At 40.6% G+C, this 24,877-nt stretch overlaps 1 protein-coding gene across 2 annotated transcripts in view; it reads right to left on the reverse strand.

The window, feature by feature from the left end:
* Positions 1–17,274: 17,274 nt before the first annotated feature.
* The window catches only part of PREP (prolyl endopeptidase), a 94,651-nt gene continuing 87,048 nt past the window's right edge, over positions 17,275–24,877 (reverse strand). For both annotated transcript variants that reach the window (XM_052696754.1, XM_052696764.1), the window contains 2 exons: positions 20,462–20,618; positions 17,275–18,093 (listed from right to left, as the gene is read on the reverse strand). In XM_052696754.1, the coding sequence (XP_052552714.1) occupies positions 17,799–18,093; positions 20,462–20,618 (452 nt within the window). In that variant the 3' untranslated portion in view covers positions 17,275–17,798. The remainder of the gene's footprint in view (positions 18,094–20,461; positions 20,619–24,877) is intronic.

A 24,877-nucleotide genomic window follows, 5' to 3' on the forward strand; every position in this document is an offset into this window, starting at 1 on the left:
GGAGAGGAGTAGAAGTAGGTGGGTATCTACTGTCAGACACATTGCCTTCAACGTATGTGGCTTTTCTAAAATCGATGAAATTTGAAGTGAAGACCAAAATGCAATTCATCCATTATGATGAACATCCAGACAAACAAGATGTATCATTTGTACACTCTGTATTAAGGATATTTGATTCAAGGGAAAGGTTAGTTAAAAGAAACAATCAGAAATATCTTGAACATAAGCTGTGGTGAAACGAAGAGGACAGTAAGTTTTTAAAAACTGAATATTTTGTCAATATTAAGAGAGACAGAGAAAAGTCAACTGGTGCTGGAACCAAAGGTAACTGAATTTGACAGAGGCCTTTTTCTTCAAAGTGCAACATTTATGTTTGGGGAAAATAGCTCTAAAAAAAAGACCAACAACCAGAGCAGGAAAGAGAATGCAGCTTATTTCAAGTCAATCTGCCTCTTTCTGGGTTCCCACCTGCCTTTGCTTTTGCATACGTAGCTCACTGGATTTAATCAGTGGCCCTTTGAAAACCTGCCACCGAGTTTGGAGGAGTTTGGGAATATCTCCATATGAGGAAAGAGATAGGGTGAGTCCAGCTGTGGAAAATCCTCACGTGGGGCAAAGAAGCATTTCCCAGCTGTAGTACTGACTGCATCTTGCTGGTCTGTGAGGCCCTGTAGCCTTGTCAGCCAGGACGGGGCAGGCGCCCTCGCTCCCTCTCAGAAGCTGGGCAGGGCCTGGCATGGTTGGATCTGGGATTATCTCCCTAGGCCTTCGTGATGTGACGGCTGCTCAGACACCACCTGCAGAATTCAGTTCCCCTGGTATTGCTAAGGAGCCTCTGGCAAGCCAGGCTGGCAAGCCTGAAGTGGTAGCGGTGAGCAGCCCTCCGAAACATGAATTCACCCAGGCTCAAGACCAGACCAACCAAGTGCAACAGCCAGCAAAGAGATACTGCGCAGTTCCGTTGTGATGTGAAAGCATGTTACTGTGACAAGGAAATCAGCAGGAGGGTGCAAACACAACAGCATATGATTTGCAAGCATCAATACTTCAGGGCTTGGAGGGCTCATTTCCCTAGGCAGGATGCATAATGGTGTTCTCACTGGACTGCATGTACACGAGGTGCCTTTCCTGTGTGCTGCTATACAAATATATTGGCAGACGAGCACCAAGGGAGATAAAATCAATAAAGGAAAGGAGGGTGGCATTCCTAGTACACATACAGGGCACACATACACAAGCACAGATAAGTAAATGAGTAACAATCTGAATTCAATTTGGAGACGTCAGAAATAACTCCTTCTTTCTGGAAAGTGTCATCTACTTTAACATATTCCTTTATCTTCTTCCTTAATAAGGATATTGTCTTTCAATTGAGTTAACTTTCCTACTTGCTTAATGACTTTGGAAAGGTATCGCAATTACTCCTTTCACAATCTGTTTTCGGACAGATTTTTTGCCTGCACTTATTTATAGCATCCGAGAACACTTTTTTCTTCTGTCCTTTCTGCCATTACCTTTACCATTTGCAGCATGTGTTGTGGCCAAATACATTCAACCAGAAGAGTAACACAGAGAAAGCTAAGTTCAGACTGATAGGATAAAATCCCACGCTGGGATTGCTCTCAGGAATGAAGCTGTTCAGAAGCATTTAAGGAAATGACAGTTGAAATGTTCTCTAGAAGACCAGAAATTTGGGAAGGTCATTCTACTTATGGTTGTAGACTGCCTGCCGTAATGCCAATAGGCTCTTACACACATGCATCACTGCACACAAATAAGGAACAATTGCTACTGAAAATTTTACTGCTTTTGCATTAGCTGCACACAAAGAAAATTATGTCTGTCTGAACGTAGATAACTGCTCAGGTACCACCGTGGTGAGCTGCGTATAGAAATGAAAGTGGGGTAAATAAGTAACATCATAAGATATTTTTTCCCCTCTGATTCTGTGGGAAGGAGTAGATAACTCTCAGATGTAAACGTGTGGGCAGATGCACACCAAGCTAAATTACAACTAGTTAAATCACAGCCATCTGAGCATGGCAATCACAGTGCAAGGGTAATTCTACTATGCAAGAGTTATGAAGTCATTGTAGCTCTGGTGTGTGCAAGCATGGCTCAACCCCAGAGGTGTGTGTCTGGAAACCATGACCAGATTCTTTAGAGAAGCATGGTGGAAACTACAGAGTTAATATTTTGCATTCGGTTATTATTTGCACTGGACACAAAACATTATGCAGAAGAAAAAAAAAAGAGGAAACATCATTTAACATACATCATTGAACATATTACTTTTTACCATATGGTCTGTGGAATGAAGGAACAACAAAGAAAAAAACCCCAAAAGTGTTATGTCTGCAGAGCACCGATGTATTTCCCAATCTGCTGATCAGTTCTCGTGCTTATAATCAAGAAATGCTTTAGCACTGGCTGAAAGTCTGCAGTATGCTAAATAGCACAAGATTCAGCTTGAAGTGTGTGAGAATCTCATCCTGCTGCAAATTGCTGGGGAAAGAAGGGAAGAGGGAAAAACCAACACAAGAAAAAAAAAAAAAAGACAAAAAAAAACCAACAAAACAGACCCAAACAACAGACAGGGGTTTGAGTGCTGCCAGATATTACAAGGCTTATAAATAGGATGCTTTGTCATTTAAATTAAGATTTTTGAGATTTCAGTTTATAGCTCATGTCAGCATTTAAAATGAAGATCAATAAGTTGTTGAAAAGCTTCACAAACAATTTAGTCTTAGTCCTTATTCTAATGTGCAGTCCAAGCAATGAAATGCTGATCTTACAAGTCCAGCAATTTCTCCAGTGCTTTTTGTAAAAGAATTCCATTCTGAATATTAATCACTTCAATTCCTTGGAAGTATCCTTTCTGGCACTGGAAAAAAAGAATGATTCTGTCCGTTTATTTTCTGGACCAAAGAAAATGAGCAGTGTGATTCTGAGGAAGCTTCAGAAATGCTGAGGTCTGTGAGTAGTGCTGGAGCCCATTGGCTCTGGGCATTTTGGTGTCCCACAGTCTGATAAAGGGCTCATTATCCTCGTGTGGTACCCATAAGCTTTATGCCCCCTTTAGTCAGGTCAGGTTCAAATAAAGTATTCAGAAAATAAGGGGATCATCTACCAAGCTTCGTTAGTTTTGATCTTCATCTTCTACATTGAGGCAAGTATCTGAGTCCTGATGTATTTCAAAATCCCTTCTTGTACCAATGGAAAGCAAGCCAGGAGAGCTTTCTACCTGGTTGCCCAACCTTCTGAATGCTGCTGCCTTCTTGGCTTTGGCAGTTTCCTCCAGATCTGGGTGTGGGGTTATGTGTCACGTGAAAAATATTCATTGTGTTGATGCTGGATTCCCTACATTGTCATTCCTCTGGGGAAGTTTCCTTGGTAGGAGTGCCTGCAGTCCCTTTTGCTAGCAGTAACTGTCATAGTTTTTATAGGTGAATATCACCTTCTTAGACCTTTGGTTCTTTGAAAATGTCAAGTGCAATTAAATGAGATAAAAGTTTCCAAAAGGCTTTCAGCAAGGTCCGTCACCAAGGCTTTTAAAGGAAGCAAAGCAGCCATGTAGCAAAAGGGAAGGTTCTTGCATGGGTAAATAATTTATGAAAAGAAAGGAATCAGAGGGTGGGAGAAAATGGTCCTTTGTGGTGAAGAGAGATTGTAAGAGGAATCCTGCAGGAAAATCTGTCCTGTGAGGTTTGCTGCTGACACAATATTAGCTGTCATTTATTCTGGATAGTAAAGATGATGATGCAGAGCTGGAGAACGAGCTTACTAGATTGAGTGGGCAATAAAACAGCAGATGAAATTTGATGTAGATAAATATGAAGGTTAGGGGAAAAAACAATTCTAATTTCACATATAAAAAATGGGTTGATTGCTTCTCTCAGCAGCAAAAGCTGTGGGTTATGATAGATAGCTTGATGAGACTTATTCATGCTTGCTATCAGTACACAGTTTAAGAAGCAGACCAATTATTAACAATTGTCAACAAAGTAAGAGAGAGAAAACTGGACCCCATCATGCCAACATACAAGGCCATGACTTGCTCACCCCTGGAATACCGCCTGCAGTTTTGATCTTTCTTTCTCTAGAGGTGTAGGTTGGCTGCAAAAGCTTCAGAACAGGGCAACAAGAGTGATTGACACACAGAACTGCTTCTGTATGAGGAATGAGAGAGAGAACAAAGCAGACTGAAGGCAAAACATCTGAGCAGAGGGGCCTTGCAGAAGTATGTGAAATCATGAGAGGTACTGAATGGAGGGATCTGTGCTGTTCTCCTTTCACTGCTTGATGTATTACAATGCTATTAACAGCATCAGCATCTTTAATAAACATGGGACTCCTTTGGCCAAAAAATCCCACACTAAACATGAGACTGGATAGGCCTAGTGGCTGTCAAAATGTCCCAACCCTTCTTTGTCACTCCTACCCAGCTCACCTCACGGCTCTATGCCTCCTTTAAAAATGATCAAATGAAATACAACTGTTCGAAAAAATACTGAGCATCGTATCAAGCAGCAAGAGAAAATAGATGACACTGTGATTTGGAGTAAAGCCATGCTTTCACTTAGCCCTAAAAGCCACCTAGGGCTAACCAGGAGCTGGTTACACTAAGTGCTGGGCTGTGCTTAGCACCGTGCTTTCATGGCATCTGCTCACCCTGCTCACTTCCCTGGTGAAGACCAGCTCTGGTTGTATCAGTCCACTGCTGTTCACGATGGGTGAGGGATTTTAGAAAGCATCCCCAGGGTGCAGGCAGCGCTGCCGAGTTGTTTTCCATCCTCCCTTCATTTTCTTGTGGAAGGGTACAATGTAAATCTTTGTCTTCAGCAGTTACCTTACATCTGTTGCGGTTTCTCATCTGTTGTTCCTATTCCACATGCCCGAGAATCTCATGTGCTGTCCTTGGCATGGTATCAGGCAAGCATGCCTGATATCGTGGAGAGGATTATTGGCTTCTGGGCTGTGGCAAACGGGAGCAGATGAAGTCTTCAAGAAAAAGATCTTGTTTCCTTGAAACCACACTAAAATGGAATGAAATCAGGGAAGAAATAAAAAAGAAAAAAAAAACCAACAAAATAAAAATAAAAGGAGAATATGAGTTTTAGACAGAATTGCTTATAATTAGCTGGCTGTTTTGTTTCTGTCCCTGGCAGGCTGCAGGCAGCTGCTGTCATCCGGTTTGTTTATCTGTAATTCCACCTTTTTTTTTTTTCCTTCCCACTTTTGCCCTTCTATTTCTGAAAGAAACTGCACTGAAAACACTCTGGAGAAGTGTAAATCACTGCGGCTTGCTCGAGTTTGATGAAGTTAGGAGAATTTATATGGGTGCAGGGTTTTTCATCGTCAGCTGTCACGGGTTCATCCCACTCTGTTTGCTGCGATACTCCAGGCTACAGAACTGTGTGCTGAAACAGTATCACACAGCTTATTTAGATGCTTAAGAATTGTCTGTTTATTATAACCCACACATTTCCCTAGAGAATTTATTAGGTGTAAAGATTTTGAGGGGGAAAAAAAAAGTATTTTCTTAGACTGTGGCATTTTGATTAATTTTGATGTGACATGAAAGTCATCGTGCATCTTCCACAGAACCCACTCCTGCATTATGTGAATGGAAGAGTTGGAGGCAGGTAATGTATGAGTTGTCTGAGAGTAACTGCACTGCTCTGGAAAAGTATTCCCGCAGCCGGCATCGCAGCCTTTAAGACATCATTTCTGAGGCACGCAAAATACAACGTCGCTTTTTCCTTTCAGTCTAATGGAATCTCATTGGGAATTATGAAGGACAATTTTTCCTTCTTCAGGTTTTAGCAGACTGCTAAGAAAATGGGAATTTTTGCTTTTGACAGAATACAATGGCTAATGCTTTACTTTTCGTGACAGTAACACTAAGATGGGACAAATCTGCAAAAGTCATTGTCAACAGAGCTGTTAATATTTTTTCTGCTGCTGGCAAACTACGAGATATTTTCCATTTCCATTTCCATTTTCAGCAGTGTCCATGAGATTTGGTGTAGCACCACAGTGAGCAAGCAGGAATGAGCTAAAAATGGTGAAACCTGTGTTGGCTTGAAGGAGATCTGCCAGGAACTCTGACAGCTTTGCCCAGGTCTCTTTAAACAGCCCAGAATGCGCATGGCTTCCATTAGGGTTAACGGGAAATGCTGTGTCATGAGAAGTGTCAAGAGGAGAGTTAAAATGGGGCAGAAATTTGCAACCAAATACAAATTTAGGAAGATTGAAATTAAAGTGCTGGAAATTCAGAAGAGGACGCATGGGGATGCATCTCTTGATCCAGCAAAACTGTCACTGCAGCAAAAATAATAAGCAGGAGGTCACTGATTGTGAATGAAGGCTGAGAAACGTTCCTCCAAGTGCTGCTCTGAGATACCGGCATGAATATCATGAGCAGCACTGATTAATGACACTGTGCACCACAGTTTCTGTTGGAGACTTCTGTGTGATTTTAGCAGCAGCGTGATAGGAAAGCTCGGAGGAACAGAAGCAGACCTGCTCGTTGGGGAAGCTTTACCAAAGTAAAGGAGGAAGCACACCCCAAACCTCTCACACATGCTTCAGAAAAAACTTGGAATCGTTCTGTCAATGTGGGATTGTTCAGTGCATGAACAATGTGGAGGACAATAGAAGCAAATAGGACGATCACCAAGTGATGGGTTCATGACAAACTCAGTGAATTGTTGGAAAGGATTCTCAGAAAATGTTGGCAAAGTCGTTTCATTTTCAAACTGCCTCCCTTTGGGGATAGATGTGCTTAACCTTTTTTTCCTGGATGAATGACACATTTTCTTCAACTCAAAATTAAATTTAGAACGTACATTTCAGCGAGGAAGAAAAATAGCACAATGAAGAAACTTAACCCATTACTTCTGAATTTGCCCAGAAACCTGAAAACCAATTTTTGCAGACTAACAGGGAAAGAAACAAAGCATGGACCAAGACTGCCTTGGCATCAGTGTCAGTGTCTCTAGTGCAGTCAGCTATGTTTGAGAAAAAAATAATGGGAGGAATAATGGGGGTTGGACTCGATGATCTCTGGAAGTCCCTTCCAACCCCTACAATTCTGTGATTCTGTGATTCTGTGAAATCAGGTTAGTTAGGTATCAACTGTCAGATGATCCTACCACAAAGTACAATTAGAGCAAAAGGTGTGTGGGTGTTTAAAGGCATTCCCAGAGATGAGAGCTGGCATCTGAAGCTTAGTTCTGTCTCGTTCAGTAAACAAAGAGTTCAGGAAATTTCTTGATAGACCTTCTCACCAGGGCACAGACTCTCCATCAGGCCCATTAGCATTTGTTTTTTTGGGTCCATTCTGGAAGTTCATTGCCTGAAGAGGAAGACAGGCACTGGTTCTTAAGTCTTGGGAGAGGACTGTCTTTTGCTGATGCTTCTTAGTTTCCAGTACTGAAAATGGTGGTTCACTTTTAGTCCCAGACTTCATCTCAGTTAGATCTGTGTGGATTTGCTTACCTGAAATCAGAACAAGGAAACATAAAACCAGAGGCAAACATATTCTCTGTGCCACCACAAAGGATGAAATAATGAGAACTGGAGGACTTTTATAGGGGAAAACCTAATTATCTCCACACATCTCCGTGTGCGCATCCACAACAATGGCTGTGATGAGCTGCTGCAGTGGCAAAAGCACTGCTGGAGTGGGAGCCTGCCAGCCTAGGAGGAGAGTCCTGCAAAGTGCTTCAGTTGGCAGCTCTGAGGAACAAGAGCAAGATTTATCCTAGCCAGGGCAGCTTAGAAACTCCTTCTGCAAAAAGACAACCTCTAGAGTTAGCAGAAGACAGTAAAGGTGCATTGAGAGCAGGAATGAAAACCAGAGGGCTGAATGGGAAGTGTAACACTGGCACCAAAGACACCCAATGCGTGAGAGCCAGTCATTCACTGAAAACAGAAGCGTTGCCTGACATCCTCACTGCATCCCAGAAATACAATTTGAGTGCACAGTCCTTTGGAGAGCCACGTCTGTGGGAGCCATATGTCACCCAGTGGGTATGGCCAGTCTTTGGAAATTGGCTCCAGGGCTTTCTGCCTTTCTAATGAGCAATCAGGAACAAAGCAGAGAGAAAATTAAGCCAAAGCCCCAAGGAAAGGTCTCTATGTGCGTGTGAGCCTGCAGCATGTTTTTGCCATACGCTTCATAGTAACTCCTGCATGCTGAAGCTCCAGATAATTCAAGGAACAGGCAAGGTTAAAACAGCAAGGAGTGTGAAGAATGAAAAATGAGCACTCACAGCTTGAATTAGAAAAGAGGAGAGCACCTTGTGGAGTGCAGAGCAGGTAAGGAGAAAAGTATTCCTGCAGCGTGTAATACTGTGCAGAGAAAACAGAATGGGAGAATGGGGAGGGTGAGGCTGCTGTTAGGTACAGGCTCAGAGTCAACAGCGGTATTTAAGAACCTGAAACTGGAGTCAGGCAGGCATTAAGTATTTAAGTCTAGAACTGCCATTCAGAAACCCATCAATTCACTGCTTCTTCCCAGCAAAGACTCCCAGTCAGGCCAAGAAGCTCCCTTGGTATCTGGAGGTCCTGCCCTGTTCTGGTCTGTCAGTCCAACAAGATGGACTTCTCCGCACTAAGCAGCGGGCCTCGTTGGTTCAGCAGCACGGCCAGGCTCTACTTGCCTTGCCCCCTGCTAGCCCCTGTGTGGGTGATGGAGCACTGGCAGAGGCTGCCCAGAAACAGGGGGGTCTCCTCCCTGAGATCTTCAGAAGCCGCCTGGACGTGGGCCTGGGCACCCTGCTGTGGGTGTCCCTGCAGGAGCAGGGGTTGGGATGGGCCCAGAGGTCCCACCAGCCTCAGCCAGTCTGTGACGCTGTCCTTGTGTGGTACAGCACTGCAGTACTGCTAATGTAAAGGAGCTGGCAGTCCTTCCTGTCCTTGGGAAGTGCTCAGCAAGGCCTGGGGAGGTTGGGGCTCCCTGCATGGAGGTAGGAACTGTTCCTGAAGGCCTGCTCACTCGCCTCCCCACTGCACTTCCAGCTCTCTGGGAAGCCAGCTTCCAGGCTGGCATTGCATTCCAACAACATTTGGCTGGAGATAAGAATGACACGATCCCCAAGATATCTTGCACAGCCTTCTAGGGCTTGAACATGTGAGTGATTAGGTTCTCTGTTGCCATTAGGACATCTGTTGCTATTCTGACTGGTGGAAGAAACAGTGAGATGAGAGCACTAATAAATTCAGGAAGAAAAAAAAAAGCTTTGAGCACAGAGGATGTTTATACTTAAAGGAAGAGATAGGTTGCCCCTGGAATTTGGCAACATTCAAGTCCTCTGCAAAGGAAGGGCAGGAAGTCCAAAAAACCTCATGCTTCCAACACAGCTCCCAGTGCCCTCTGAAGATGAGACCTGTATTAAGCACTGGGCATGAAATACCCCCTGGAAGCAGCTCTCCTTCCAGCCTTCCTCCCAGGAATCCTCCTCCAAGGCCACCCTGGAGCTCTGCATTTGAGAGGCTGCCAGGATCCTGCCCAAGGCTTTGCCCATACAATGGCACCATGCTCCTGTGGGGCAGGGAGACCATGGCCCTGTGAGACCTCTGAATTTTAAAGCAGCAGCCAAGTAAAAACGATTACCACCCAACTTCTGCCTCAGGGCTGTTGTCAGATGGAAGAATATCGCATGTGGGGACACATGAGAGAAAGCAGAAAATGTTTGTTTTTTTTTGCCAGGATGATTTATCACCAGCTGTTTGAATCTGACCAGATGCCTGCAGTGCTGAAAGTGTTGAAAGGATGAAGGATTTATTTATTTAAAGAGTTATGAAACTTTTCATGATGGGGCACGTCAGGTAAAGGCAGACCCAAGGCAGGAGCTACAAGACTCAGGCAATACATACATGGTTGATCTGCTTGAACAGATCCCCTCGTGTCTCCTGTGTGGACCCCTTGATTGGACCTAATGTCTCCCTGCTCACATCTCTCCAGTGCTTCCTGACATCACAGGAGACTGAGACCCCTAAATCCCTTCGGTTAGCAATGTGGTGGAGGCTCAGCAGGAGACTGCTGTGTCTTTCCAGCCACATACAGAGAGCCAGGTGTCCCAACCAAAACCTGCCCTCCACTGCTGAAGGAGGCTGCCCTCTGGCACCTTGGCCTGCAGGCAGCTCACTAATGCTTTTGCATGTAGGCCTGCAGAGCAGGGTTAAATAGCTGAACAGTTAATTGATTCAGTCCATCACACCCCTTATCACACCCAAACTAACAAATCAACAGAGAACTCCATAGTTCAGTGACTGCAGCTAAGCACCAGTGTGATGGTCAGTGTGGGAGCTTGGGATGAGTTACGGCCAACACAGCCCAAAGCCAGCCTCTGACTGCTTGGAGGACAGCTCCTCCTTCAGCTCTACAAGTACAGGCTCCATAGGTCTGTGCCTCTGACAAGAAAGATACACAGTTCCTATCCTGCTATGCTCTGAGTTGTGCCACTTCTAGACTTGGTTATGATTGCTCCCCATGTTTTGGAGAGGTCCTGCTGCAATAACTGTCTTGCACCCATACGAGGCACACAGCCGCTCTGAGGGACTGGACAGGCTGTAACACCCCTCCACTGTTGATGTTCTGATGGCTATTCCCTTGAAATAATCCTAATTAGATACGTACAGCAGAAATCAACACATGTTGCTGTTAAATCTATGAACAGAAAGCATCTGCTACAGAATACCTTTCCATGTGACATCATCCTTCGTCTGACCCAGCACTACTGGCACCACTTGGCAAGACTGGCTGCCTAATTCTCACCAAAGGAAACCAGCATAAAAAACAACAAATACCATTCGAAGCATTTAATGAAATGGTCTCAACAGGGTTTCTAATTTATTAGCTAGAAGCAATTTTATACTTCTGATACCCTTCCTCCTCCATCTACTTCCTCTGGCAAGTTGAAGGCTTTGGAAGGTTCCAATGAGCAGAAAGGATGGGCAGCTGGCCCTTGGCAGCAAACTGTTTAATGACTGGGTTGTTGTGCGAGTGATTGGCATCTGTGAGAGGAGGATGTTTTCCAGTTTGTGCTTGGCAGTCAATGCTGTGCAAGCTAGTGCTGGAGGATAACTGCATTGCAAACATGGGGAATTTCAAGAATGACTTCTTTTGCTTTCAGTCTTTGAGGGATGGGTGCTATTGCAGAGATAAGGTGGGGATCTGTACTTTCTCAAAGCTGAGGAGGTCTGAGCATCTCTAATTACGAAAAGGTCTGCCTTTAATTTCAAAATATACCTGGAAGTGTGCTTGCAATTAATGACAGAGGCTTCCCAAGCTCTGCAATTTGCAGGCAGTGATCACAAAGGTTTATTTCACTTTTCTGGCAATAAGGTGAAGCCTTCCTAATATCCATGCCTATCTTGTGGAATGTGAGATGAAAGGTAAACCATAGCTTGGGTCATTGTAAGCAGTCATAGGTTTACAGTTTTATGTCAGTTGTATATTCATGATGAAAAGACACTTTTCATGCTGAGGAGCTTTAAACTGAAATCGGAAAACAACGTCAGTGCAAAACAGCACAACATTAATTATTAACAATAAACATGAGTGCTTAACAGTTTTGCCACATTACTGAAATGGATACTTGCACATATGTACAGCTCAAAGCATGTTTTACTACAGCAGAACTTCCTCTGAAATACAACATTTTCAGAAAACATCATAATCTGTTGAGAAATAACACTGTTTCATTTGCAATAATCATCTCATGATGTATTTTCTGCTCCTGTTACCATTCTAAAAGATTCTGAATAGTGAAATGCCCCAACATTTTACTCAACTTCTTTCCCAGGAAGGAAACAGCAGCCCACATTGCAGTGCTTCATTTGCTGCTCCAATGACGTGCTCATGGTGCACACCAGAAGATAGCCTCAAAGCATTAAGCAGCACAGAAATAAGTGCTTTCAGCAGCTAAGCAATCTCATCCAAACTCCTGAAGAACTGCATTAACCGGCATATAACTAATGAATAAATTCCTCTGTTATTTAGTATGCCTGTAGTTACTCGTAGTTACTGCTAATTTTTTAGCTCTTGCTCGTCTTTTGATGCTTTTGAAGTCCTGCAGGAGAATATATTTGATAGCATCACTGAAATCACAGAATCACAGAATGGCCAGGGTTGGAAGGGACCTCAAGGAGGATGAATCTCCAACCCCCCTGCAACATGCAGGGCCACCAACCTCCACGTTTAATGCTAGACCAGGCAGCCCAGGGCCCCATCCAACCTGGCCTTGAACACCTCCAGGGACGGGGCATCCACAACCTCTCTGGGCAGCCTGTTTCTGCACCTCACCACTCTCTCTGTAAAGAACTTCCAGAAATGCAGTGTAATTTAATATTTAATATACCGAGGAACTGTTAGAGGTGAAGTACAGCTCTTCACAGGGAAAGAAAAGTAACGTGAAAATGATAGTGTTAAGAACTAAGTGGAATTTCCACCTATGAGCTCAGGTGCCTCTGCTGAATTAAGGTATTTTGTGTTGCTCAATCTATGGCTGAGTCTGCATGATCTGTGATCTTACCTCATTTCTAAATCCAGGGAATTCCACCCCTTTCCATTTCTGGGGGGACGTTTATTTTGGAACTTGGAAAATAAACATCCATCTAACACACTGAAAGGGTAGGACAACATGGATACTACAAAATGAAGCTCTCTCGCCTTTCATCTGATTATTTCTGCTATATTTTTACAGTAATGTTAAGATGAAAATTACAGACAATATTTTTGGGCACTGCTTAGGTTACACACAAATGCCTAGGTTAATGCTTTAGCTAGCACTATCAGATGCCTATGTAAAATGCATGCTAACTAAAATACAGTTTGAGGCATTCAAGAGGAACATCTCCTTCCTTTTTGCACACAGAAGGCCTGATACGTGCTGCAAGTAGAACACACACACCAACATTTTTCTTCTGAGCAGCGCACACCAGGCCAGAAATGTCACATTTGCAGACATCGATCCATTGACTCCAGCTCTCATGTTGCATTTGCTGTGGAAGCCGGAAATCTTTAGTGAAAACCACCATTAATTGATTAACCCTCACTATTCAGACCTCCAAAATTAAATTTACCCTGCTATGGGTAAGCACATTTGTTCCTTGCCTCTGTTACTCCTGCTATAAATGCAGAGGGGTATCTATAGAGCAGAGATGCTGACGTGCTATTGCTCAACTTCAGGTTTAAGAGTTGAATTTTCCATTCGTTTTCTTAGGAAAATTGGGGGGAAAAATGCCAAATCGCAGTCCTCCTAGTCCAGAACTTCATATTATTTCTGCAGATGCCAGCAGCTGGTCTAACTTCCACTAAGGGACTCCATCACAGGGAACCCTATGCCATGAACATGTGGAAGGTGTGAGATTGTTTAGAAACAGTATAGGATTATTCGGGAGTAACACTGTCTGAGAACACGCTTTGGCTATCTTCATAGATGAGAGAATTGGAAGGCTACCTCACCTCCCCTTTCTTCAATAGTAAGGGGAAAAAAAAAACCTAGAGAAACACTTTTTATTTTCCTGGCACACAATAATAGCAAGGCAAAAATAATTAAAAGAACATATGGAGAACTGAAAAAAGTTGCCAAACCTGGCTGTTCAAACAGCATGAATTATCCAAATCCTGAGAGGTCTGCACAAAGAGGCAATTGCACAAAAGCTGTCTAACTAAAGATTTTCAAAGTAGAGCTTGGCAGAAAATTGGGTGCTTGTTTATTAGCTTGGCTGCCAAGCGCCTCCCTCAGCCCTTCCCCCCAAATCCTACTCAGCTTGGAAAACCCCTTTCACAGGGGAGGCTGACAGGAAGTCTGAGGGGCTGCCTTGGCTAAAATTAAACGACCTGACATCACCTAACAAACATAGATATCTGAAAGCTGTTGCTTGCTGTATCAAATCCAAAGAACTGCTGCTCATGTTTCTGCCTTCCTACAGACAGATGGCCAAGAAAACTCATGTCAAGAAAATCCTGGTGAAACAGGAGAAGTTCTGGGTGTGGGAACAGGTGTTTCCAAATCCTGTCTTAACCATTCCTTACTCTTAAATACCCACAGCCAACTGCCCTCCTTCTTCCCTTAGATGTTGGTGGTTATAGTGGTGGGGAGGGTTCAGCATCCATCTATACTCTGGTTGCTTTTTTTCCTCAGATACCAAAAATTAAATCAACTCCAATATGAGGGAAATTAATTTGCTCTTTCTTGTGAAGAACATGAAGACTTGAAACGTTTAAAATACTTCCAACTCTTTTCACATATATAAACTCTGATGCAAATGTATTGTAATGGAGGCAAAGACAACTGAGATATCTTTACATTAGCTGTGAAGAATATTGGAAGGGAGTACCGTGTGAAAAGTTCATTTATTTCCACTTAGAAACAGATTTTAGCTTATATAACATAAGACTCTTATAGGACTCAAGTGAAACTTGCTTCATGCACTGGAAATAAAAGGCACAGAATACAGAGCGTCTCTGTGAAATAGCATTACCACTGCTACCCTTGAAAGCAGATTAGCTGAAATTTCATTATGCTTTTCTACACCAGGAATTGTTTGGTTCCAGGTCTATTTAATTGAAACCTTAAAGGTTTAAATTCCAGTGTTTTTTTTTATTACTCCTGTATTACTTGGTTGGAATTAACATGGATTCCATGTGGGGCCATCATCCTTTCTCTACTAGAAGGAGCAATGCAGTCAATAGGACAGCTCTGCAAGATCACTTATTTCAAACCTGAATCTTGTACTTGGAATACCTACTTAAGATCAATTAAAATATCACAATTAAGACCTTACTACTGAAACAACATGCCTCTCTAATAGAGATAGCAGCTTTTTACAGCGGGAATCCTGAACATTAACTTTGTAACTGGGAGCTTCAGTACCCTCAATTGCCACTCAAAGAGAAATGTTTGTTTCCAAGTTCCACAACTTACCTACTTGTAAAAACAGAAAGAAAAAAAACGTGTTTGAGCAGCTATAGAACAAGGTAAAACAAAGACCAAAAAGATGACTGAGGTGGCTGTGCTCAAGGATTTGAGAGTCAAGGCGCTGATATAATTCAGCTCAGTTTCACAGTTATCCAAGGATCCTGCTTTCTACAAACCCTATCAAGCAAAGCTCTTGCTTAGAGAAAAACCTCTGCCCTTTTGATATCATAACATTCAAGAAGAGTCTCGATTATCTGGGGTGTTACTTTCAAAGATGGCACCGCACCTGTGCATCACAGGAGCACAGGATCGTAGGGGGTGGAAGGGACCACTGAAGATCATGTAGTTCAATGCCTGGATAAAGCAGGTTCTATACAGCAGGCTACAGAGGAAAGCATCGAGACTAGTTTTGAATATCTCCAGAGAAGGAGACTCCACAACCTTTCCGGGCAGCCTGTTCCAGTGGTCTGTCACCCTCACAATAAAGTTTTTCCACATGTTCAGATCGAACTTCCTATGCTCCTGTTTGTCTTCATTCCCCCTGTTCTGTTGCTGAGAATCACCAAAAAGAGCCCAGCTCTATCCACTAGACACCCGTCCTTCAGATATCTGTAAGTATTGATAAGATCCCCACTTAGTCTCCTCCAGGCTGAACAGTCCTATGTCTCTCAGCTTTTCTTCACAAGTGAGATGCTACAGGCCCCTCAACCTCTTTGTGGCCCTCCACTGGACTCTCTCTAGAAGTTTTCTGTCTTTCTTGAGCTGAGGAGCCCAGAACTGGACACAGTACTCCAAGTGAGGCCTCACCAGGGCAGAGCAGAAGGAGAGAATCACCTCCGCTCACCTGCTGGCCATGCTCCTTTTAATGCATCCCAGGATCCCATTAGCCTTCTTAACTATAATGGCACCCTGATAACTCATGGCCAGCCTGTTGCCCACTAGGACCCTCAGGTCCTTCTCTGCAGAGCTTCTTTCCAGCAGGTCACCCCCCTAACCTGTACTGATATGTGTGGTTATTCTTTTCCAGATGTAGGATTCTTGCCCTCGCTGAGCTGCATAGTGCTCCTCTGTCCAACTCTCCAGCCTTTCCAACTCTCCAGCCTTTCCAAGTCTTGCCGAATTGCAGCACAGCCTTCTGGTGTGTCAGACACTCGTCCCAGCTTTCTATCATCAGCTTTCCTTCCTGCCCCTACTGCACAGCTGTTAAAAATTCCAAAATGATCTTAGAAAATTATTCACATGTCTATGGGAAAAAGGTCAGGGTGAGAGGCTGAACCTGAACTCCATTTTCACAGCCTGGAGGAATAAAAAAAAAATCCCTCAGCTCTCTAGTCTGATTGTTCAATTTGACGGTGTGATCAAATACAGCAATCCATAAATTGGTAAAAATAATGTCCAGGGCTCACAAATAAGCTTCAGATCACATACAGGTTTATCAGTATGGTACTTGTTACGAAAGCAGAAATCCCTCTTCCCCACCACGTTCCATCCCCCCAAATTAGATTACAAGGGCTTTGGAGGCATGATCCTTCCCAGGCTACAGAGTGAATCAGGAAAAGTCCCTGGGAGTGAAAGAAACAATATGAACTTGGTACAGATAATCAGCAGCCTACTCACTTTTTAAATTCCACTCCCTCTTCCCAAGTTGAGACATTACTTGCTTAGAGATAAAGCTCTTGAGCTCAGAGCTCAAATTGCTCAAAAATTCCAAAAGCCTTGGGATGAATATGATGACAAACAATACTGGAAGAGTGTATCAGTTTATCCAAAACTGGGAAGCAGTAGTATTTGCTTGATGGGAACAAGACTAATAGTGAATGGTAGGAAACCTTTCTGTCCCCAAAATCAAAATCTGCTTGCTGCAGCACATCACAGTTTAGGCAGCTACTAGGCAATTTCTACTCACATTTAATAGCTCTACAACCTAATCAAATTAATGAAATGGCAGTTCAGGTATTGTGTGCATGTCAAATCATTAGGGAGTCTGCTTACGTGCTTTTGTTGTTTTGCAGTTAGGACAAGATTATGTATGTATCTTCAAATTTTGGCACCTTACAGAATATCCTGTCATATGCATATCTGAATTTGAACAATTCAGTTTAAAAGTTTAAAAATAGTTGAAGAGTGAACAGTAGACAGGCAACACTATGAAGTGTGTATGCATACCTTGACTGATATTGAGTATCTGAAGAGTTCTTCAAGTTTTCCTGCCTCCAATTTTCTCTTCTTTGTGAAAATAAACAACAGAAGAGAAAATGGACATTTTCAAGTCTTTGTGGTAAGAAAAGACAATTTAGCAACATTATTATAGACTGTAATAACACCGTTACAAACAGTATGAAATAATACAATTTTTTTTAATAATATCTGGGTAATTAATTACTTAGACTACTATCTCCTCGATATTTCATGATTATCAAAGAACATTTTACATTTCCATTCTTCAATAAGTTACTGTGTAAATAAAGTATGCTCGGAGTTCTTTATGCGGACAGTACTTACATTTAATTACAGATGATCTGGATATGTTTATAGGTGTAAAATACATTAAAATTGTTTACATGAAATTAGCTCAACTAACACTAAATCTGGAATCTAGAAGTTCACAACAACACTGACAGTAGCTCAGCTATGTATTTGAACATGCTACTTAATACGTACTTTGGAACGCAGTAGAAAAGAAATTCAAAGAAATTCTAAAAAAAGGGAAGCACAGATCAAAATTCCATAGCAGGTTGGATCAATAAAATATTGAACTGCAGTTCTTAAATGTAAGTACTACACCAAGTAGTATCTGGTTGGTCTTAAATGGTGTTAAAGCCCTTCTTTTTTTCCTAAAGGAGACAGTAATAAGCATTTTGCCTATTCAATCCAATCAAGATTTAGGCAACGTGCTATAAAAGCAAACATATCTGACACTTCTTCTATAACTTTAGCAGTTGGTTTTCCTGCTCCATGTCCAGCTTTGGTGTCAACATGGATGAGAAGTGGATTGGTTTGTTTATGGCTTCGCCCCACAACATACTGCAGAGTAGCAATAAACTTCAGTGAGTGTAGAGGGACCACACGATCATCATGGTCTGCTGTGAGCAGCAGTGTAGAGGGATACTGGATGCCGTCTTCTTCTGGTAGTTTAACATTGTGAAGTGGAGAATACCTGAGAAGAATACACAAACATTTATATATTTTCTCCTCAAGATCCAATAAGAAGGCCATCTCCCACTGAAATTATCACAGTGATGTTTGACAGCACTCAATTCCACAGTCCCCCATTGCGCATCCCAGGACTGCAATTGGCACAGAACAAATCGCTGGCTCTCAAATGTGAAGCAAATACATTAACTTACAGAGGTGTATGCATCTATCTCACAGAAATATCAAAATAGCAGGAATGGGCAACAGGGAAAGAACGACAGAAGCTGTAAAGCTCATAGCAGGATCTGTTCTGCAGCGAAGCAAGGACATGAAGACTTTTTTCCAGCACACACATGTATTTCCAGGTCTGCATGTGAATGAATGGCTCTTTTCCATACAAAACAGTTTCTGATGGTGAACAAGTGCTGCATACATTCACCAAAATTTGTTCCCACCAATATTTATACCACTTTTGAACATGCAGGTACTCTGGAGGAATATAATGCAGGAAACTGAAAAAAGAACTGTAAGTTTTATGGGTCTTGATAGATGACTGATTCATACTTTTTGAGTAAGAAATTATCTTACTTAGAAACTTGTTTTCTTTGCAGGAAAATTGACATTTTTTTAAACTACTGCAGCATAATGTAAAAAATGTATTCACACATCTCAACAACAACAAAAATACTCTGACATTATAAACTGAATTTAACAGTCACAGAGAATTCTATCTAACCGAAGAACAGTCTTACATTTTTAAAATCTGGAGGAGGATACAACTTATTTCTTCTATATAACAGAAAATACAAAGGGAATTCTGTTTTTTGTTTGTTTGTTTTCTGTTTGTTTTTTAATTAATCTCACATTTAGATGAGTAACTATTAAGTAATCCCAAATTGTTTTTAAGAACATACAGCAATATAACAATATTTGATTGTCTAATATAACAGATTCCTAGCTCCCTCATTTCCATTGAAAGAGCAATGTAACTGAATTTCAAGATGACAATTTTTTTTTTTTTTTAAAAAAAAAAAAGATGGTGAGTACATGGCAGTCTAGTTATAAGGTATTTTTGGGTATCTGTAAAGACAACATTGTTGAAACATTATTTATCTTTCTATATTTGATGATTTGATGTGCCATTGCCAGTTGAACAGGAGGCAAAGCAGCTTAAATTTTGCCAAGTAGAAATATTTCAGGTAATATTATATGTTTTTAAAATTATGCATTGAGATTTTGTGAGTTAAGCATATAAATAAATAGGTAAATAAACAGGTAAAGCATGAGTCCTTTCTGCAGACGCGTATCTCCTAATCATAGAATGAATTTAAAACTTTGCTTCCACTTTACAACTTCAGAATATCTGAACTTACAGATGTTCATGCAAATTTTACTGTTCAAAATAATCAAGATTACTTAATTGATACTTACACTTTAAAGCAAACTATGTTTTTTGAAAACTAATGATTAAAGAAATTATTAAATTTGTTAGTTGCTTTGTGCATTGTATACACAAACTTTGTTTGCCACTGAAACCTTAAATTGAGCAACTAGGGATCTTGTAAAAACGTAATTGCAATGGGCCCAACTGATTATCTAGTATTTGGAATTGACATTGCTCGTTTTTTTAATAAATGTTGTAGGTAAGTTAGATCTCAGTGTACTCCAGTATATACATACTTTATTATCTAAACACTACTGTATTTCAGACAAGCCAAATTGTTAGCATGTCTGACGCATTGTCCTGTAACGCCAATCCTCATTATCGAAGGAATACAGTTATAGTAACAGATGAGATGCCAGAAAAATAATTTTAAATGATGGAACATATTTTAACACAGTCGTTAGTGTCTATATCAAATGTGCAGACCATTGCTGTTCTCTCACAGTGCCTGTTTTATTTTCCCCTTCTAAATAATCTTTCCAGAACTCTTAGCAAGAGCCTAAGAACTGAATTAATATCCTGTTGTGGTCTACTGCCATTCAATTCCTTCAAATAAATCCTATCCACATTGTATAATACAGTTAATAATGGTCATTTTCTCTATCCCATCATAAAAAATACAATTTACATAGTGGTTCACTTGAGAATTCTCTGTTGTGACAGCCTAAAGCAGGCATTGTTTGGAAAGAGTACCTAACAAATGGTTAAAGCTGCTAGTAGAATATGGTTTCAGAAACTATAATCAGTAAACTCAACGTGGCTTTGAAGAGAGTTGTTCTCATGCGAAGCTGACTTGTAAAGAAACTCTGAAGTCCATAAATCCAATGTGAGAAAAGAATGAAATAATTCATACTAGCTAATAATAATAGCTATTTATCATGACAACCTGAAACTGTTGAGCAGAGTTTGCATTTTAACAATGAACAGAAGTATTAAAGACACTTACTTGCATAGCCATTCAAACTGCTCTTGATGGTCAGAGCAACCGTAGTCAGTAGTCCAAGCATGGCCAATGGTGTACTTGTGGAACTTCAGCATATCCATCACTCCCACTTGGGCAATAACACAGCCAAAGAGGTCAGGACGCTGATTAGCACAGGCAGCTTTAACAAGAAAACAACTCTATTAGTATTAACATCTTAAAGATATTGGCAGTAGAAGATACAATAACAGTAAGTTATTGTCAGAAAAAAAAACCCCAAAACAAAACAGAAAATTGTTAAGGTAAAACAACATGATGAGAGATAAGAAATATAGATTTCCCATGTAATTTCTGAAGTCAAAGAACTTGAATACAAAATATCCAAAATAAAAGCAATAAAACCAATTACAATGAGAGAAGCCTACCAGTGCATATGAAATGAAACAGTCTTAAGAAAAAAATGAAAGCAAACATAGAAACGGATAATGATTATAATTGTCAAAGCTGATATTTTCTAATGAACTTAAGAGCTATTTCCTCTTAAAGCACTAAGCACAGTCCTTAGCAAATATGTCTTCCAAACTACAAACTGAGTTTGCTAGGAGAAATGCACTTGTTAAATATGTGAACTTTTGGACTACTGAAATTGAAGTGTGCTGAACCATTCACTTTCTAATATTACTGTCAACAAAGAAAAGGACATTAAGGAGCAAAATACTCCATTTACTGATAAGTTTCCTTCCATAATTACTAGGCCAATTCATATGAAAAGAGTTCTAATGAAAGCAAACTTTTAGAAAATCAAAGGAATAACCTCATTTTAATTAAAAAAAAAAAAGTTACTGCAGTATTTTTTTTCTTTTTATTATTTTCACTTCCCTACTTCTGGAAGGGACAATTTCTTTAAGAATAATGCTTGTCTCATATTACAAAAAATAACCAGACTAGGACCATCTAGCTCCATGTTCAATTTACAAGAGTGACAACTGGCAGATGCTCTGGAAAAAGCTTTAAATACAGAAAATACTGAGAGATTTCCTGCACATTGTGAGCTTTTGCAACAAGTCAGTTGGTTTCTCCTGAGTTGAAGTTTATCCTCAGCCATCAGAACACATATCCTCCATAAATTCATCTATTTCCTTTCTTAATGTTTATTCATCTATTGTTATGATATCCTGCAGCAATGAGTTCTTCAATTCCAACTTCTGCTTGATTTAAATCTGCCAGATGATTTTACAAATTCCCTACACTTTTTTTTTGTAGCATAAGAAATAACAGTGCCTATATTTTCACTTAACTACCACAATGGATCCCTTCCTTAATTCAAATCTCATCACTGTACATCCAAACCAGACATAGTCTTTCTCAAATTCGTCAGCTTGTCATTTTTGTCCACTGTGAAAATAGATCATTCCTTCCCATTATTTGCTTTCTTTTGCAACGACAACCTTTCATCCAACTCAACAAGAACTTTCTTTTAAAGTCTTGAGATCTTGTGAAAAGCTTGTGAAAATCCAAGAAAAAACAGATCACTGTTACATGCACCATATGCTCCTTGACTCCTTCAGATAGCTCTAAGATTTCAAGATACATCTTCAGCCTGCAAAATTCTTCCCCATGCATGTCAACTATTATTTATTGGTTTCAATTGGCTTGTCTGTTACAGAAGTCAGATTTACTGATCTGCAGTCTGTGGTTAGCCATGAACCATTTAAAAAATTGGCATTAAACTTGTCCCCTTCTGTTCATCAGACATTCAGGCTTAGTAGTCTGCAGTTTCACATTGGAATTCATTTAGGATCTTGTGTGTGTACCATCTGGTCCTGGCAAGACATGATTTTTCATTCGATTTATTCTAAAACCTCTTCTGCTAATGCTTCAGCTTGAGGCAACTCCTCAGAGTATCACCCACAAGGAGAGACTAGTGAAGGGAAATCCCAATGCTCTGTAGTAAGGAACATCAATAGAAATGAACCATTTCCTTCTGTTCTGTCATTATCTTTATTTAGTGCTCCTGTAGAGTCCCAAAGATGTCAGATATCAAAGAGGTCAGCTTCCTGCTTCTGACACACACAGAAAGTTTTTATTACCAACATTTAAGTTGTTAGCAATTTGCACAGCCTCCTCTGGTCCATCAGACCCAGTCAAAGCTTATTTTTAACCTATTTTCTTCAGTTGAATCTTATTTCTGTTTTCTGGTGGATGTTATTTTACTTGTACGTGACTACTTGATATGTAACTACACTACCTGGATCTTTTTCTTATATAAGACTATTGTCTAAAAGTTCTTCATCCTTCTAACTGAATCTTTCAATCAGATCTTTTCAAGCCATTTCTTTTTTTGAAGAGAAATGCTATTCTGGTAGGAAAAAAAAAAAAAGCCAAAACACCTATTGTAAGATTAAATTCATTCAAATCTTCACTGTAAAACATCTCTTGAAGGACTGTACATTGCTCAGGATTATATCAAAACTGCTGCTCCTAGCTCTCAGAATAGTTACTTCAGTAAGAAAACACCTTTGGAGCCACTTATCAGTTCCCATTACAATCCTTTTGTTAGCCATAATTGCAAGCATTATGGAGCTGTAACCTGGAACAATTTATTCATTAATTTTGTCCCTCTACACATTGAGCTTTAAAATTTGGTACCAAAGCCTCAGAACTATTTGCCTAAGCAAACACAAGAGGACAAATGCATGAAAGAGGCTTTCAGGTCACAGCTGTGCTGCTATGCTGAGCTTCGGGATCATATCCTGCAGGACAAGGAAGTATTGTTTCTCAACTCAATGAGGCAAGAGTTCAGAGCCCTGTGCTCCTTAGAGACACCTCCTGTTAGTTACGATTAAAAAGAATCAGTATTTTGGAAGAACGACAATACTCTTCCTTATAATTTGTTTTTTCCCTCAGAAAATGAAAACTAAGAAAATGTGGCACTGGATGCTTGCACTTAACATAACAGTTACGCTTGTCAGTGTTGTATGAACAGCTACTGCAAAATTTAAGTTGAGAAGGCACTTTTGTATTTCCTAAATTCACCTATTTTAATCTGTCTCATTAAGAACAAAGAAAACCAGATAGATTGTAATAAATCAGCAATTGCAATAGGTTTCTAACACTAGACTTTCACAAGAAGCGTCCAGACTCACAGCATCCACCTAATACAGACATGACATGCACTCTGCACTTACTTTCCCTAACCTAAAGAAGGTGCCCAACTGACTTGTTCATGAAGAAAACCAGATTTTTTTGGTGACTAAAGCAAGGTAGGATGAATCCCATCCTGAGTGAAACTGAAGTCCAAGTAAGGATAAAACAGCATTTGCAGAAGCTACGTAATAGATTGGAAGTTTAACAGAACTTTCATGTATTGTGCTCACATAACACAGACTTTTGTAGTGGTTGTACTCCCAATGATGTGTAAAAACTTTTTTCCTCTATTTTTTTCATCCATTTCTATTGGTGGTGTTTACAGTACACAAACACCTGCCATCTGAGAAGCAAATATGCAAAAACATGACATTACATGATTGTCTTTAAAACATTGCTGTGGCCAAGATGGCACAGATCAAAGAGCTGTATAACTCCAAATCTTGTTTCTTATACAAGATACCAGTTCACTGTAAAACAACAACAACAACAACAACAACAACAACAAAATCAACAGAGTCAGTTATTCAGCAGCTGTTAAATAGAGTAGAGCAAGAGCAGAGCATGCAAAGGCTGGTCCTAATAAATCTAATTTCCAATAAACTAGATGCTTTTCTCATGAGTAGATCACCTCTGTCATACTGTGTCATGCCCCTCATGTTGTTTTTAAAATAATCCAAACTAACCACAACGTTATTCTTTTGTGTTTCCTTCTCCTGTCTCCTTTTTATTCTACCACTTCTAGACACTAGGATATAATCAGAAATAAATGTAGCTTTTAAAACACCGCTTAGAATATAAGATTTTTTGTGCAACCTTTTCTAAGAAGGCTATTAATTTCCTTGAATTTAAGATCATAGCAGTGAATGAAATGCACTTGTAACAGCATTGCATTTACACAGTCCCTCAAAAGTCCATGGCTTTTTTAAGTACTTGAAATTAGTGTTTTGCACAAGAGACATTCCTGGATTTATTTGTCACCATGTCTTAACTACACGATTAAAGTCAGTCATGTGTCCTTGTACAAAGGCCTTAAAAGCAGAAACGTCACGTTATCATTTTCTCCTCTAGGAATGAGAATGCATGACTACAGAAAGACTGAATAAGAAGCTCTATGGAAAGACTGCAGAACTTGGGATTCTGGCTTATGCCATAGGCACACAAAAATTCCTGAATGCCCCATAACAGATTTTCTGGTTATTCAGTTATTGTTTCCTACTAATCAGCCTTAAGAGATGAAAAGCAGATTTTTTTAAATGCATTCTTACTCTGTGATTCTACCAAGGGGTTAGC

Source organism: Tympanuchus pallidicinctus, unplaced genomic scaffold, assembly GCF_026119805.1.
Source record: "Tympanuchus pallidicinctus isolate F22 unplaced genomic scaffold, pur_lepc_1.0 scaffold1, whole genome shotgun sequence".
NCBI classification, from domain to species: Eukaryota; Metazoa; Chordata; class Aves; order Galliformes; family Phasianidae; genus Tympanuchus; species Tympanuchus pallidicinctus.